The following is a 16646-nucleotide window of genomic DNA, read 5'->3' as shown; positions in this document are numbered from 1 at the left end:
CTTTCTTTCTTTCTTTCTTTCTTTCTTTCTTTCTTTCTTTCTTTCTTTCTTTCTTTCTTTCCTTCTGTCCTTCCTTCATTCCTTCTTTCCTTTCTTCCTTCCTTCCTTCCTTCTCTCTTTCATCTTTTTGTCTTTCTTCTCCTTCTCATCTTCTGTTCTTCCTCTTTCTCCTCTTCCTCTCCTCTTCATCTTCCCTCTTCTAGAGTTTGTGGTTGTTTACCACATTTAAGAAGCAAAGATTGGGTCTGTGTGGAGCAAATGGTAGATTGTAGCTTAGATTTCATCATCCCACACCTTTGTCTTGGAACTTAGTGTTCTCATACCAATATGCATTTGCCAGAATCTCCATCTCTGTGCCTAAGGTCTCTTGCGTTGCAATTGAAGAAAGTCATGTCACCTGTGCACGTCACACACAGAAAGCATTCAACCAATGATTCTGGAGAGTTGATTTATGGAGACTCTAGCTTTGTTCTTCCTGAAGTAAGATAATTCTAATTTGTTGTTTTTCATCATTTCTGACAAATTTTTGTTTGGTTTAAGCTTTATTTGGTCACTGTGATACTAGTTTAGTAGTGTACCCTTTTCTGTATCACTTCTCCAACATCTACTGGTGTGATCGGTAGTTTTCAATAAACTACTTTCACTGGAATATTTTCTAAGAGTTTGTTGATAGGAAAACCGAACTCTGATATTACATTTCCTCTCTCAGTCTCAATTTTCTCATCTCTACAATGGGAACATTAACACCTCCTTTGAGTGTTTCTTCAATAATTAATGAAAATATCCATAAAAGTTTTAGTCAATACCCATGAAATAGTAGGCAACCCAGGACATATTAGTTGTTTTTTTGTCCATAGAACTTCTAGTTTTAATGTTGAAGGTAAGAAAACATGAATCATAATTAACTAGATTAACTAACTTCATTTTTACTAGCTTTATTGAGGCACAACTAACAAAAATAAAAATTGTGTATATTTAATGTGTGTGAGGTGTTGTTTCAGGATATATACATTTATTGTAAAATCATAATATATTCCTTAGCTCACATAGTTACAATTTCCTTTTCATTTGTATGCTGTGAACAGCTCAGATCTACCTTCTTAGAAAATTTCAGGTATACAATAAAATATTGTTGTTCACTACAGTCACTTTGTTGTACACTAGATCTGCAGAAGTTACTTATCTTGCAAAACTGATGGTGGTCAAAAGAATGTGATAGTTCTTCACCTTTTTTACCCCATCACACAATGACTATCACAGTCAGTGACCTTTGTCTGTTAGCTGAGTGTTCAGAGCATTCTAGATACACCACCTCAGAAGTTGGCATCTGTCTTGGAAACCTACATTGTTAGCTCATTAGAGGTATTTTTACCCGTCCCACGCTGGTAGGAGGTCACAAGATGGTGGCCCAGGTCCCTAACTTTTCTAATTCTCTTAGGGACAGTACCAATCAATTCTTCCATGACTGAATACTTCAGGTGCATCAGCAGTTCAGGAACAGAAGTACCAGTCTTCCGTCTATCGTGTCTTCCACGAATGAGAAAGTTCTGCCACTTTTCCTCCTTCTTAAAAATTCTACTGATTTCCCTGGAAATCAGAAGAATTCGTTTCTTTAGATGCTTCCTATTTGTCTCACAAAACACAGAAGGTTGTTTTCTACCTTTAGTCTGCACAGAGATTATGGTTTGTGCAAAGCCATACATGCCCACTCGATAGTCCCTCAATCCCTAAATTTGTTTTACATAATTTTCCTAATAACAGTTTGATTTCAGGGACAATTTGACTTAATGTTGCTTAACGTATTGTCCACATTTTAGAGGAAATAACTTAATTTCGTTTTGCTTTGTCAACAGGTATTCAGGAGAAGGAAGCCATGTAAGAATATTATTTACATGATATAAATTCTCAGATCAGACTCTCTTTCTTGGGACAGAATGCATTCTCACAAATGTTTGATGCAGATTAATTGAATAAGTAGCTGGTCAGAGGCAGAGTGGAAAAGAGAGCCACATTCAGGGGAGCTATTAAATGCAGTCCCTGTTTTCATACCATGTAGCTATTGCTCACTGAGGTGTGGAAAACTAATTTGGGAAGACCTTTTTGAACAGAACAGAAATGTTATCTGCAAATATGAGAGATTATACCGCCCATGTTCAATAAACTCAGTGCTTGTCTTTTTCTTACTGAATCCCAATATCATTTCTACTTTACTGAGAATTAAATCGGAGTGTTGTTGGGCAGAAAGAGAGGATCTCACCTTGGACCTGAGTCTGTCCTTTATTAGCTACATCAGAGCACACAATAAATTGTTCTCGGCTGAATAATTGAGGCAATAACACATGAGCATCTGTTTTCAGAATCAAGTTGCATATTACATATAGGATGCAATATGTGTGTAAATCCCTTAGCAATTCTGTAGAATAAAACAAAACACCATATGAGATGGAGGATGGTTCAGAATTTATTGAGAAACATATTGGTAAGAATCTGTGCTATAAGGGACTTAGCCCAGAGTTATTGTAAAAAGTAGAAAGGAGGGTAAAAAACCATGAGGAGGAAATTGAAAATGAAAATATGATTGCAAAGATTATGGATACGTTGCAGAAATCTAAATTTCTGTGAAACAGAGAATGAAGCTCTTGACTTTAGAGTCAAAGCTGAGATGGCAGCTGGCACATAATTCCCAAAATGTAAGGAGAAGAGAACCAGGACGAAGTACTCTGCCCTCCCTCAAGCTGATTCACAAGATTTTAAACATGCAGCAAAAAAAAAAAAGAAAAAAAAAGAAATTGGTGAGAGCATACTGTGTTTGAAAGCAAATTTGTCCCCTGAAAGATAAGTTAGTAGGGCCGGGCAGGGTGGCTCACACCTCTAATCCCAGTATTTTGGGGGGTTGAAGTGGGTGAATCACTTGAGATCAGGTGTTTGAGACCAGCCTGATCAACATGGTGAAAATCCATCTTTACTAAAAATACAAAAAATTAGCCAGGCATGGTGGAACAGACCTGTCATCCCAGCTAGTTGGGAGGTTGAGGCAGGAGAATTGGTTGAACCTGGGAGGCAGAGGTTACAGTGAGCCAAAATCAAGCTACTGTACTCCAGCCTGGGTGACAAAGTGAGACTCTGTCTCAGAAAAGAAAGTCAGAAGATTGCTGTATAAGGATGATGGTCCTTGGCAATGCTGATCAGCAGCAGGAAGGCTGGCAGCAGCTGGTTACACAGGTGGGCTGGCAGCAAGTGGTCCTGCAGCAGGTGGTCTCACAGCAGGCTGGGCGGCAGCAGGGCTGGCAGCAGCTGGATCCACAGCTCTGGTTCAGGCAACCGGGCAGGCAGACACACGTGGGGTGGTAGCAGGTTCTCGTGCAGTACACAGGTGCACAGGAGCTGGTCTGGCCACAGCTGGACCCACAGCTGGTTTGGCCACAGCAGCTGGACCTACAGCAGGTGGGCTGGCAGCAGGGTGTGCTGCAGCAGGAAGGCTGGCAGCAGCTGGTCGCACAGGTAGGCTGGCAGCAGGTGGTCACACAGGTGGGCTGGCAACAACTGGACACACAGGTTGGCTGGCAGCAAGTGTTTTGACAGCATGATGGGTGGCAGCAGGGCTGGCAACAGCTGGACACACAGCAGGAGGGCTGGCAGCAGGGTGTGCTGCTGCAGCTGGTCACACAGGTGGGTTCCCAGCAGGTGGTCCTGCAGCAGGTGGTCCTGCAGCACGTAGGCTGGCAGCAAGGGGAGCAGCAGTGGGTCATGGTGTCAGGGGTGGATGGTGGGCTCCTGTTCAGAGGTGAGTTTCCCAGAATCTGATGACTCCTTCCAATCTGGGCCTTTTATACATCTGGCCTCCAACGTTTCCACCAATCAGCAGGACTTCTCATTGTTGCTGTTTACATTGTTTTCTATAGTCAGTTTGGGATTATCAAAGAGGAAGTCATTTACTAAATGCTATGAATCTTTTGAAAGTAAGAGTTTAATCTGTTTCTTACTTGTGAATTACTCATAGAAATGTTGTTTTAAGTAAAAGGAAGGCAGTTTCATCAACAGCCTGCTTCCTGCTCTGACCATCATCTTGTCATGTGATAGTTCCTGGTGACCAGGGAGGCTCAGGAAGTTCTCTCTGTCCAGCCTCATCCTTTGGTTGTATGTAGACTGCAAAGCATCTGTGAGGAGATACTATTTCGTGAGGGATAATTTTCACAAAGCCATGATGCTGGTATATTCACAGTGATGAATTGAATCCATGCTTGGGACCAAGACTGTTTACCCACCAAAGTCTGATTCAATACTAACAGGTATCTCTCTCTGTACAGCTTACTTTACCTGTTTCTTCCAGTTCTATGAAGCCTCTTGGAAAGAGGGGGTTCAGCACAACGTGCTCTAGGAGGCAGTGTGGAACCAAAGCAGACAGGTAGAAAGAGGAGGAGTTCACTGGAATTCACAAAGCCTCAAGCAATCTACATGCTGGGGTGAGCATTCATCCTGATTTGCCTGGGTCTGAGGGGCTTACCAGCAAGAAAATGTAAGAGTGGGAGTTACTGTGACATAACTTTGGCTCTAGCCCTAACCCAGGCTACTGGGACGGTCATTGGCATCTCTCTCTCTGTTTTCAATGAGGAGATTAGATGAGTTCAGATGATACCTGATTTCTCTTTGAGGTCTTCCATGTTTAAAACTTTTTAAGTTATACCATTTGTTTCAGAAGAATGCAAATTATTAATTCATATCTTCATATATTATATTGTAAATACATCTAGGTCTCCATTACCAGTTTACAAAATAGAAATTAATTTAATTCCCTCCAATATATTTTCTCATTTGTCTTCAAAGGTAGCTAGTCACTCTATCAAGTTATAATCCTGAAGGTCAGTTTTGGCTTTTTCTTTGACTTGTATGTAAATTATAGAATTTGCTTCATTGTGTTTTTGGCGTAATCAAAAGCAGCAATTATAACCTGGTCATTTGGACCCTTCATGTCAGACCAGCAGCAGATAGATAAAGGAGTTACTATTTCATGAGGGATAATTTTCACAAAGCCATATAGTGTAGGGAGAATGTATCTGGAACTCAAGAGATTTACTGGATATATTAATTTATTACACTGCCATGAAAAACTATGACAAGTGGCTTAAATTTACGTTCTCACAGTTCTGAAGGCTAAAATTAAGGTGTTGGCAATGCTGTTTTCCTCTGAGGGCTGTGAGGGAAGTGCCTGTTCCAGGTTGCTCTCCTTGACCTGTGGATATCTATCTTCTCCATATGTCTCTTACATCATCTTCCCTCTCTATGCATCCTGTTTTAATTCTCCCTTTTCATACAGACATCAGTCATATTGAATCAGAGGCACAATTTATCCCAATATCACCTCATCTTAACATATTGCATTTAAATGACCCTATTTGAATATAAATTCTTGGGGACACAATTCAACCCATAACCCGGGAGTATCTTATAGTGAATCCATACACAGTGATACACACAAATGAGTAACAGAAGCAACCACAGCTGGACAATGGTTTAGTAGCTAGAGAGTCAGATCCATTAGTCAGGAAGTTCTGAGCTACTCCTTCAGGCAATTATCTACATCAACCAGAGTGCTGGCCAGGGGTGAAGGGAATATAGAACTGGTGGAAACTGATGGAGATTATAAATCTCAGAATTAACTCATTACAGCAGCAGTATCTTTTCTCTTCTTTTCCTTTCTTTGCATTTCTTTCTTTCTCTCTCCTTCCTTCCTTCCTTCCTTTCTTCCCTCCCTCCCTCCTTCCTTCCTTCCTTTCTTTCTTTCTTTCTTTTTCTTTCTTTCTTTCTTTCTTTCTTTCTTTCTTTCTTTCTTTCTTTCTTTCTTCCTTTCTTATTCTCTCTCGCTCTCTTTCTTCCTCTGTATTTTTTATTGTTCTCATTTCTTTCTTAGTTTTTTTCTCCTCTCTCACCTTCTGTTTCTCCTCTTCCTCCTCCTTTTCCTCTTTCTTCTAAGGTTCATGATTGTCCACCAAATTTAAGAAGCAAAGATTGGATTTGAGTGGAGCAAATGGTAGATCATAGACTGGTCTTCATTACCACACCTGTTTATCATGAAACCTAGTGTGCTCGGACCAATTTTCATCTGCCAGCATCTGCTTCTCTGTCCCTTAGGGCTCTTGTATTGCAAATACAGAAAGTTATGTCACCTGTACATGCTAGAGGGAGAAAAATATTCAACTAATGATTCTGGAGAGTGGATTTATGAAGACTCCAGCTTTCTCATTCCTGAAGTAGGACAATTCTGATTTGTGTGTTTTTCATCATTTCTGATAAATTTCCCTTTAGCTTAAGCTTCAGTCGATCTCTGTCATGCTGACATCATAGTCTACCCTTTTCTGTATCACTTCCATAATCCCTCCTGGTGTGATCTGCACTTCCTGATACACTACATGCATTGGAACCTTTTTCTCAGAGTATCTTCTGAGAAAAACCAAACTATGACATTACATTACTTCTCTTAGCCTCAGTTTCCTCATGTCTATGTTTGGAACACTAATGCCTGTTTTGAAAGTTTAAGAATTAATCATAATGTACATAAAAGATTTAGTCAATATCCATCAGATAATAGGCAACTGAAAACATATTAGTTCTTTTCTATCTAGAAAATTCCTAAACTAATTTTAATATTGATGATAAGAATATGTTTATAACAAATAACTAGGTCAACTAACTTTTTTTCTTTTAACTTCTGGGATGCATATGGAGAATGTGCGTGCTTGTTACATAGGTATACAAATGCCATGGTTGTTTGCTGCACCTATCAACCCATCATCTAGGTCTTAAGCCCAGCATGTTAGATATTTGTCCTAATGCTCTCCCTCCTTTTGCCCCCTACCCTCTGACAGGCCCTGGTGTGTGATGCTCCCTTCCTTGTGTGCATGTGTTCTCATTGATCAACTTCCACTTATGAGGGAGAACATGTGGTGTTTGGTTTACTGTTCTTGTGTTAGTTTGCTGAGAATGATGGCTTCCAGCTTCATCCATGTCCCTGCAAAGGACACGATCTCTTTTTTTGTGTGTGTGGCTGCATAACGTTCCATGGTGTATATGTGCCACATTTTCTTTATCCAGTCTATCATTGATGAGTACCTGGGATGGTTCCAAGTCTTTGCTATTGTAAATAGTGCTACAATAAACATATATGTGCATATGTTTTTATAGTAGTATCATTTATATTCCTTTGGGGATCTACCTAGTAGTGGCATTGCTGAGTCAAATGGTATTTCTGGTTTTAGATCCTTGAGGAATTTCCACACTGTCTTCCACAGTGGTTGAACGAATTTACAATTCCACCAACAGCATAAAAGCATTTCTATTTCTCCACAGCCTCACCAGCATCTGTTGTTTCCTGACTTTTTAATAATCACCATTCTGACTGGCATGAGATGGTATCTCATTGTGGTTTTAGCTTACATTTCTCTAATGATCAGTGATGATGAGAATATTTGTAAACTATGCATCCAACAAAGGCCTAATATCCAGAATTTATCCACAATCTTATTAGAAAGTGGTAAAAGGACATGAACACTTTTCAAGTGGCCAAAAAGCATGTGAACAAATAACCAACATCACTGATCATTAGATAAATTCATGTTAAATCCGCAATGAGATACCCTCTGACAAGAGTCAGAATGGCTATTACTAAAGTCCAAAAATAAAAGATGCTGCCAATGTTTTGTAGAAAAAAAAACACTTATACACTGTTGGTGAGACTGCACATTAGTTTAACCATTGTGGAAAGCAGTTTTGGGATCTCTCAAAGAACTTACAGTTATTGTTTGACCCAGCAATCCAATTATTGGGTATATACCCAAAGGAATGCTATACAGACATTAAAAAAGAATGAGATCGTATCCTTTGCAGCAACACAGATGGAGCTGGAGGCCATTATCCCAAGGGAACTAACACAGGAATGTAAAACCAAAAACCACATGTTCTCACTTAACAGTGGGAGCCAAACATTGAATGCATATGAACACAAAGAGGGGAAAAACAGACACTGGGACTTATTTGTGGCTGGAGGGTGGGAGGAGAATGAGAATCAAAAAACTGGTTCTTGGGTATTATGCTTATTATCTAGGTGACAAAGTAATCTGTACACCAAACCCTGCAACACACAATTTAACTATAAAATAAACCTGCACACATACCCCTGAACCTTAAAAAAAGTTAAAAATTCACTTTAATGCAGGTGAATTGAACGATTGGCTGGTATAGGCTGAGACAAAGTAGAATCCTTGCATTCAGGGCAGCTGCTAAATGCAGCCCCTGCTGCTGTACCATGTAGCTGTTCCTCATTGACCTGTGGGAAACTAATTTGGGAAGACCTTTGTGAACCAAAATGTTGTCTCTTGCCAAATACTAGAGGTCGTTTTTTTCCCTTGTGAGGTAAACTCAAGTGCCTAACTTGCTAGTGCTGGGTTCCAATGTCATTCCTACTTTATTGAGAGTTAAATGTAAGGGCTTTGGACAGAAAGAGAAGACGCAACCTTGGTTCTGAGTCTGTCCACTGTTAGCTACATAACATCACACATTAAAATTTTCGCAGTTGGAAGATGGAGGCAATAAAACATGACTGTCTATTTTGAGAATCAAATTGGGTAATACATATAGTGTGTGATGTGTGTGTAAACTCCGTGTCAGGAATGCTTTAAAATAATACAAGACACCATATGAGATGAAGAATGGTTCTGAATTTATTTATTAAGAAATATATAGGTAAGAATCCCTGCTTCTAGGGAGATAACCCAAAGTGATCACTAAAAGAAGAAAGGAGGGTACAAGAATCATGAGTACATTGAAAAGAAAACATAATTGTGAAGATTCTTGATCAGTTGCAGAAACTTAAGTTTCTTAGGGGAAGAGAATGAAGCTCTTGATGTTAGAATCAAAGCTGAAACCATGACTCTAAATTGAGAACACATGAGGCTGGCACATGAACCACAAGGCGTAAGGAAAAAGAGAATCAGGATGAAGTACTCTGACCTCCCACAAGCTGATTGACAAGATTTTCAACATGTAGAGAATTCATAAAAATGTGGACGAGAGCATGGTTGCCAGCAGCAAAGTAAATTGGTCCACCAAAAGATAAGTTGGTTGAGCAGAGAGCTGTTGTGTGAGGATGGTGGTTCTCTTGGGAGTTAATCACCAGCAAGAAGGCTGGCAGCAGCTGGATCCACAGCTCTGGTTTAGGCAACCAGGCAGACAGACACATGTGGGGTGGTAGCAGGTTCTGCTGCAGTACACAGGTGCACAGGAGCTAGTCTGGCCACAGCTGGACCCACAGCTGGTTTGGCCACAGCAGCTGGACCCACAGCAGGTGGGCTGGCAGCAGGGTGTGCTGCAGCAGGAAGGCTGGCAGCAGCTGGTCACACAGGTGGGCTGGCAGCAGGTGGTCCTGCAGCAGGTGTTTTGACAGCAAGTTGGGTGGCAGCAAGGCTGGCAGCAGCTGGACACACAGCAGGAGGGCTGGCAGCAGGGTGTGCTGCTGCAGCTGGTCACACAGGTGGGCTTCCAGCAGGTGGTCCTGCAGCAGGTGGTCCTGCAGCACGTAGGCTGGCAGCAAGGGGAGCAGCAGTAAGTCATAGTGTCAGGGGTGGAGGGTGAGTTCCTGTTCAGAGGTGAGTTTCCCAGAATCTGGTGACTCCCTCCAATCTGGGCCTTTTATACATCTGGCCTTCAAAGTTTCCACCAATCAACAGTACTTTTCCTTGTTGCTGTTTACATTGTTTTCCACAGTCTGTTTGGGATTGTCAAAGGGGAAGTTGTTTCTGAACTCTTATGAATCTTTTGAAAGTAAGGATTTAATCTGTTTCTTAATTGTGAATTATTCATGGAATTGTTGTTTCAGATAAAAGGAATGAGGTCTCATCATCAGCATCACTCTTGCTCTGACCATCTTCTGGTCATGTGATCATTCCTGGTGACCAGGAATACTCATGAAGTTCTCTCGCCCAGCCTCATGTTTGGCTGTGTGTAGACTGGGGAGTGTCTGTGGGGAGAAGCATGATGCCGATATATTTACAGTGACAAAATGAATCCATGCCTGGGCCCAAGACTATTCACCAACCAAATTCTAATTCAAGACTAGCAGGCATCTCTCTGCAACCTATACCACCTGTGTTTTTCGGTTCTGTGAACGTCACTTGGGAAATGTCTGGCACAGTGTGTTCCATGCATGTGGCAGAGCCAATCGAGCGTAGGTGGATGCAAAGAGAAATCCACTGGGATTTTGGCAGCATCAAGCAATCTATGCCCTGGGGTGACCACTCATTCTGACTTGTCTGCGAGTGTGGGGATTACCAGAATGAGAATGTAGCACTTTCTATGACATAATTGCTTTAGATTCAGGCCAACCAGCATGAGCTGTGGTTCTAGCCCTAACCCTGGTTACTACACAGTTAGTGTTATGTCTTCTCTCTCTCTCTCTGTTTCCTTTGAATGAAGGAATTAGATGAGTTGAGATGATACCTGATTCAACTTGGAGTTCTGACATGTTTAAAATATTTTTCAGGTATACCATTCATTTCAGAAGAATGCAAATTATTAATTTCTAATTTGATACAGCATTATGTTGTAAACACACCCATGTCCCCATTATGAGGTTAGGAAATAGAAATTAATCCCCTTCTTTCCCAATTATGTTCTCTTACTCATTCCCCAAAACAGCTAATCACTCTATCAAGTTGTAATCCATTAGATAAATTTTAGCTTTTTAAAATTTTCATGTGAATAAAAGTTATGGTATTTGTGTCTCTGTATCTTTGGCATAATCAAAAGTAATCGTTATTGCTTAGTCATTTTGGACTCTTCATGTCAGCAGACCAGCAGACAGAGAAAGGAGTACTATTTGGTGAGGAGTAATTATCCTCATGCCACCTATTGTAGGAGAATATAGCTCAGGAGATTTACTGAGTATATTAATTTACTAGCACTGCCATAAACAAATTACTGCAAACAAAGCGACTTAAATTTGTTTTGTCACAGTTCCGAAGGCTACTAGTCTAAAATTAAGGTGTTGGCAATGTTGTTTCCTTTCTTTTTTTAAAAAAAAATTTATAGTTTAAGTTGTGGGGTACAAGTGCAGAATGTGCAGGTTTGTTACATAGGTATACACATATCATGGTTGTTTGCTGCACCCATTAACTTGTTATCTACATTAGGTATTTCTCCTAATGCTATCTCTCCCCTACCCCTCCTACCCCCTGACAGGTCCTGGTGTGTGATGCTCCCCTCCCTGTGTCCATCTGTTCTCATTGTTCAACTCCTACGAATGAGTGAGAACAGACAGTATTTGGTTTTCTGTTCTTGTGTTATTTTGCTAAGAATGATGGTTTCCAGCTTTATCCATGTCCCTGCAAGAGACATGAAGTCATCTTTTTTATGGTTGCATAATATTCCATGATGTGTATGTGTCAGGAAATGTTGTTTTCATCTGAGGGCTGTGAGGGAAATTCCAGCTCTCTCCTTGACTTGCAGATGTCTATCATTTCCATGTGTGTTTGACAACATTTTTCTACTATCTGCATGCTGTCTGTGAATTTCCCCCTTCTATATAGACATCAGTCATATTTAATCACGAGCCCGATTGTTTCCAATATGACCTTGCCTTATTATATAACATTTAAAATGATTCTATTTGAATATGAATTTTGAGGGACACAAATTAACCTGTAACACTGGAGAATCTCATAGTGTGTCCATGCCCAGTAATAATCACAAATAAGTAAAAACAACAATCACAGTGGACAATGGTATAGTAACTAGACTTGGCTCAGACACTTCAGGAAGGAAGTTCTGAGGTATTCCATCAGGCAGTTCTAGACCAACAGGAGTGCTGGCCAGGGGTGAAGGGAGAATAGAACTGATGGTAATTAACGGAGTTCATGAATCTCAGGTGCAAATAGCAGCAGTAAGTGCAGCTTATTTCGTTGACTTTCATTTTATATCTTACTTCCTCTCCTTTCTTTTCCTTTTCTTCTTCCTTCCTTTTTTCGTCTGATATACTTACTTTCTCTTTCCTCCCTCCCTCCCTCCCTTCCTCCTTCTTTCCTTCTCCCTCTCTCTCTCTTGCTTGCTTTCTTGCTTTCTCTCTTTCTTTCTTCCTCTTTTTTCTCTCTTTTTTCTTTTCTCTTTCCTTCTCCTCTCCTCTCCTGTCCCTTCTCTTTCTCCTCCTCCTCTCCTCCTCTTTTTCCTTCTTTTAGAGCTTGTGGCTGTCCATGACATTTAAGTAGCAAAGATCTGACTTGAGTGGAGCTAATTGTAGATTGTAGAAAAGTTTTCACGACTGCACCCATATAACTTGAATCTTAGTGTGCTTGGAATAATTTCCATCTGCCAGAATCTGCATCTCGGTGCCTAAGGACTCTTGTATTGCAGCTGTAGAAAGTCATGTCACCTGTGCATGACACACAGAGAAAAACACTCAACCAATGATTCTGGAGTGCTGATTTATGAAGACTCTAGCTTCCTCATTCCTGAAGTAGGATAATTCTAGCTGTATCTTTTTCATCATTTCTGATAGTTTTCCCTTTAATTTAAGCTTTAGTTGGTCACTGTGATACTGGCTTAATAGTGTACCATTTTCTGTGAACATTTAAGATATACATTACATACATTATACTTACTTTATACATATACTATAGACATATACTTACATTATAATGTATATAATGTGTATACTATATACATATACTTACATTATAATGTATACATTATACAATCCCTACCAGTGTAATCTGCACTTCCGAATAAACTACTTTCACTAGAATCTTTTCCTCAGTGTCTCTTCTGAGAGAAACTAAACTATGACGTTGTGTTAACTCTCTTAGCCTCAGTTGTCTCATCTCTATGATGAGAACATTAATACCCATTTTGAAAGTTTGCTAAAGAATTAATGTACGCAAAGCATTTAGCAAATATGCATCATAGAGTAGGCCACCCAGAATATATTGCTGTTTTTTTGTTCAGAAAATTCCTAATTTTAATGTTGACGATAAGAATATTTTTATAATAATTAACAGATCAACTACTTTTTTTCCTAGCTGTACTGAGGAATAACTGACAAATAAAAATTATTCATATTTCAGGTATACAAGGTGATGCTCTGATATATATATATATATATATATATATATATATATACATTGTGAATTACATCTTTATTAGCTCACATAGATACCATTTCCTTTTTATTTTTATGATGTGAGCATTTAAGATATAACTTCTGAGCAAATTTCAGGTACACGATAAAGTATTTTTAACTGTAGTCACATTACTATACAGTAGACATGCTGAGCTTATTCATCTTGCATAGCTAATGTTAGTCAAAGAGAATGTCCTAGTACTCCTCTCCTTTATTTCATCACTGAACAATGATCACAGTAAGTGGCCTTTGTCTCTTAGCCAAGTCTTCAGAACATTTTAGATTCACAGTCTCAGAAGTTGGCATCTGTCATGGAAATCTACATAGGTAGCTCATCAGATGTATTTCTACCACTCCCATGCTGGGTTGGAGGTCCCAAGAAGGTGACCCAGGTGCCTGACTTTTCTATTTCTCTCAGGGCCATGATTAATCAATCCTTCCATAAGTGAATGCTTAGCTTGTATCAGCTCAGGACCAAAAGCACCAACCTCTGTCTATCATGGCTTCTATGAATGCACAAGTTCTACTTTTCTCCTTTCTTATGTTCTTCTGATTTCCCTGGAAACACGAGATTTTAGTTTCTTTAGTTGCTTCATGTTGGTCTCACAAAATGCAGAAGGTTTATTCCCTTCCTTGGCTCAGAGATCATGTATTGTGCCAAGACTTACACCCATTGCATAGCTTCTCAATTCCCAGCTTTGTTCTTACTTAATTTTCCTCATAACATTTCAATTAGGGAACAGATAGTCTTCATGTGGCATAATGTATGGTCTGTATTTTACAAGGAATAACTTAGTTTTATTTACTTTGACAATTGATATTCAGGAGATGGGGGCCATATAAGAATTTCATTTACATGATACCAAGAATAAGTCCCTTCAGATGAGACTCTCTCTCGTGAAGACACAATGAATTCTCATGCATTTTTTGGTGCAGATGAATTGAATGAATGGCTCGTCAAAGGCTGAGACAAGAAGAGATCCCTGCATTCAGGGCAGCTGTCAAACGCAGTCCCTGCTGCCATATCATGCAGTGGTTGCTCACTAGAGTGTGGGAAATGAATTTGGGAATATTTTTGTGAACAAAAATGTTATCTTCAAATATGAAGGATTATTCCTCTTATTGTTAAACAAACTTAAGTGCATGTTTTGCTAGTGCTGACTTTCAAGGTCATTTCTACCTTATTGAGAGTTAAATGTAATTGTCGTTGGGCAGAAGGAGAGGACCTCATCTTGGATCAGACTCTGTCCTTCTGTTTGTTTTTTTTTCTTTTTGAGATGGAGTCTTGCTTTGCCACCCAGGCTGGAATGAAGTGGCACAATCTTGGCTCACTGCAACCTCTGCCTCCTGAGTTCAAGCAATACTCTGCCTAAGCCTCCTGAGTAGCTGGGATTCCAGGCACCCACCACCATGCCCAGCTGATTTTTTTGCTTTTAGCAGAGATGGGGTTTCACCATCTTGGCCAGGCTGGTCTTGAACTCCTGACCTTGTGATCCACCCCACCTCAGCCTCCCAAAGTGCTGAGATTCCAGGGGTGAGCCACCATGCCCAGTTGAGGCTGTCCATTATTACTACATAACATCACACATTAAATTTTTCTCAGCTGAAAAATGAAGGTAATAATCCATGACCATCTGTTCTGAGGATCAAATTAAATAATACATATGGTATGTTATGTGTGTAAACCCCATATCAGGAATGCTTTAAAATAAAACAAAATACCATATGAGATGAGGATGGTTCAGAGTTTATTCAGAAACATGTAGGCAAGAATCTCTGCTACCAGGAATATGACCCAAAGTTACCACAAAAAGAAGAAAGAAAGATACAAGAACAATGAGGAGGATACTGAAAACAAAATTATGACTGCAAAGATTATGGATTAGTTTCAGAAACCTAAATTTCTGAGAAACAGAGAATGAAGCTCTTGACTTTAGAGTCAAAGCTGAGACCATGACTCCAAACTGAGCACACAGGAACCTGGCACATGATCCACAAGGTGTAAGGAGAAAGAGAATCAGGATGAAGTACTCTGCCCTCCCTCGAGCTGAATCACCAGATTTTAAACATGGAGAGAATTCATAAAAATGTGGGTGAGAGCATGGTGGCAGTCAGCAGCAAAGTAAATTAGTTCCCCAAAAGATAAGTCAGTTGAGCAGAAGGCTGTTGTGTGAGGATGGTGATTCTCTTGGGAGTTGATCAGCAGCAGGAAGGCTGGCAGCAGCTGGTCACACAGGTGGGCTGGCAGCAGGTGGTCCTACAGCAGGTGGTCTCACAGCAGGCTGGGCGGCAGCAGGGCTGGCAGCAGCTGGATCCACAGCTCTGGTTTAGGCAACCAGGCAGGCAGACACACGTGGGGTGGTAGCAGGTTCTCGTGCAGTACACAGGTGCACAGGAGCTGGTCTGGCCACAGCTGGACCCACAGCTGGTTTGGCCACAGCAGCTGGACCCACAGCAGGTGGGCTGGCAGCAGGGTGTGCTGCAGCAGGAAGGCTGGCAGCAGCTGGTCACACAGGTGGGCTGGCAGCAGGTGGTCGCACAGGTGGGCTTCCAGCAGGTGGTCCTGCAGCAGGTGTTTTGACAGCAAGTTGGGCGGCAGCAAGGCTGGCAGCAGCTGGACACACAGCAGGAGGGCTGGCAGCAGGGTGTGCTGCTGCAGCTGGTCACACAGGTGGGCTTCCAGCAGGTGGTCCTGCAGCAGGTGGTCCTGCAGCACGTAGGCTGGCAGCAAGGGGAGCAGCAGTGGGTCATGGTGTCAGGGGTGAACGGTGGGCTCCTGTTCAGAGGTGAGTTTCCCAGAATATGGTGACTCCTTCCAATCTGGACCTTTTATACACCTGGCCTCTGAAGTTTCCACCAATCAGCAGGACATTTCCTTGTTGCTGTTTACATTGTTTTCTACAGTCAGTTTGGGATTATCCAAGGGGAAGTTGCTTCTGAAATCTGATGAATTTTTTAAAAGTAAGGTTTAATCTGTTTCTTAATTGATAATTTGTCATAGAGACTTTGTTTCAGATAAAAGGAAGGCAGTCTCATCATCAGCATCATTCCTGCTCTGACCTTCATCTGGTCATGTGAGTGAGTTCCTGTGGCTGGGAGGCTCAGAAAGTTCTCTCTGCCCAGCCTCATGTTTGACTGTATGCAGACTGGGAGGTGTCTGTGGGCAGGGGCGTGATGCTGATATGTTCACAATGATGAATTGAATCCATGCCTGGTTCCAAGCCTGTTCACCCACAAAAGTCTGATTCAAGAGTAACAGGCATCTCTCTCTTTCTCTCCAACCTACTCCACCTGTGTCTTCCAGTTCTATCAAACTCACTTGGGAAAAGGGTGTTTGGCACAATGTGTTCCAAGATGCAGAGCCAGACCAAAGCAGGTGGGTAGACAAAGGGGTCCACTGAGATTCATCAGAAAGCATCAGATGGTCTCTGTGGTGGTGTGACCATTTATCCCGATTTGCCTGGGACTTACAGGTTACCAGCAT

The 16646-nt window shown here is 41.0% G+C and overlaps 2 protein-coding genes across 2 annotated transcripts; both read right to left on the bottom strand.

Annotated features, from left to right (window-relative positions):
- Positions 1 to 8696: 8696 nt before the first annotated feature.
- On the bottom strand, positions 8697 to 9644 carry LOC101027948 (uncharacterized). Its single transcript, XM_039476520.2, has one exon. The coding sequence runs from the start codon at positions 9601 to 9603 to the stop codon at positions 9163 to 9165; it is 441 nt and encodes a 146-aa protein (XP_039332454.1). The 5' UTR covers positions 9604 to 9644; the 3' UTR covers positions 8697 to 9162.
- Positions 9645 to 14888: 5244 nt separating this feature from the next.
- On the bottom strand, positions 14889 to 15953 carry LOC101028590 (keratin-associated protein 9-2-like). Its single transcript, XM_039476516.2, has one exon. The coding sequence runs from the start codon at positions 15911 to 15913 to the stop codon at positions 15362 to 15364; it is 552 nt and encodes a 183-aa protein (XP_039332450.2). The 5' UTR covers positions 15914 to 15953; the 3' UTR covers positions 14889 to 15361.
- Positions 15954 to 16646: the final 693 nt, after the last annotated feature.

Source organism: Saimiri boliviensis, chromosome 17 (assembly GCF_048565385.1).
Source record: "Saimiri boliviensis isolate mSaiBol1 chromosome 17, mSaiBol1.pri, whole genome shotgun sequence".
In the NCBI taxonomy this organism is placed as follows: domain Eukaryota; kingdom Metazoa; phylum Chordata; class Mammalia; order Primates; family Cebidae; genus Saimiri; species Saimiri boliviensis.
This window is presented reverse-complemented; position numbering and strand designations above follow the sequence as displayed.

Excerpts from the sequence above, each read along its gene's own strand:
- LOC101027948 (XM_039476520.2), bottom strand. The coding sequence starts at position 9,603 with ATGACTTACTGCTGCTCCCCTTGCTGCCAGCCTACGTGCTGCAGGACC.
- LOC101028590 (XM_039476516.2), bottom strand. The coding sequence starts at position 15,913 with ATGACCCACTGCTGCTCCCCTTGCTGCCAGCCTACGTGCTGCAGGACC.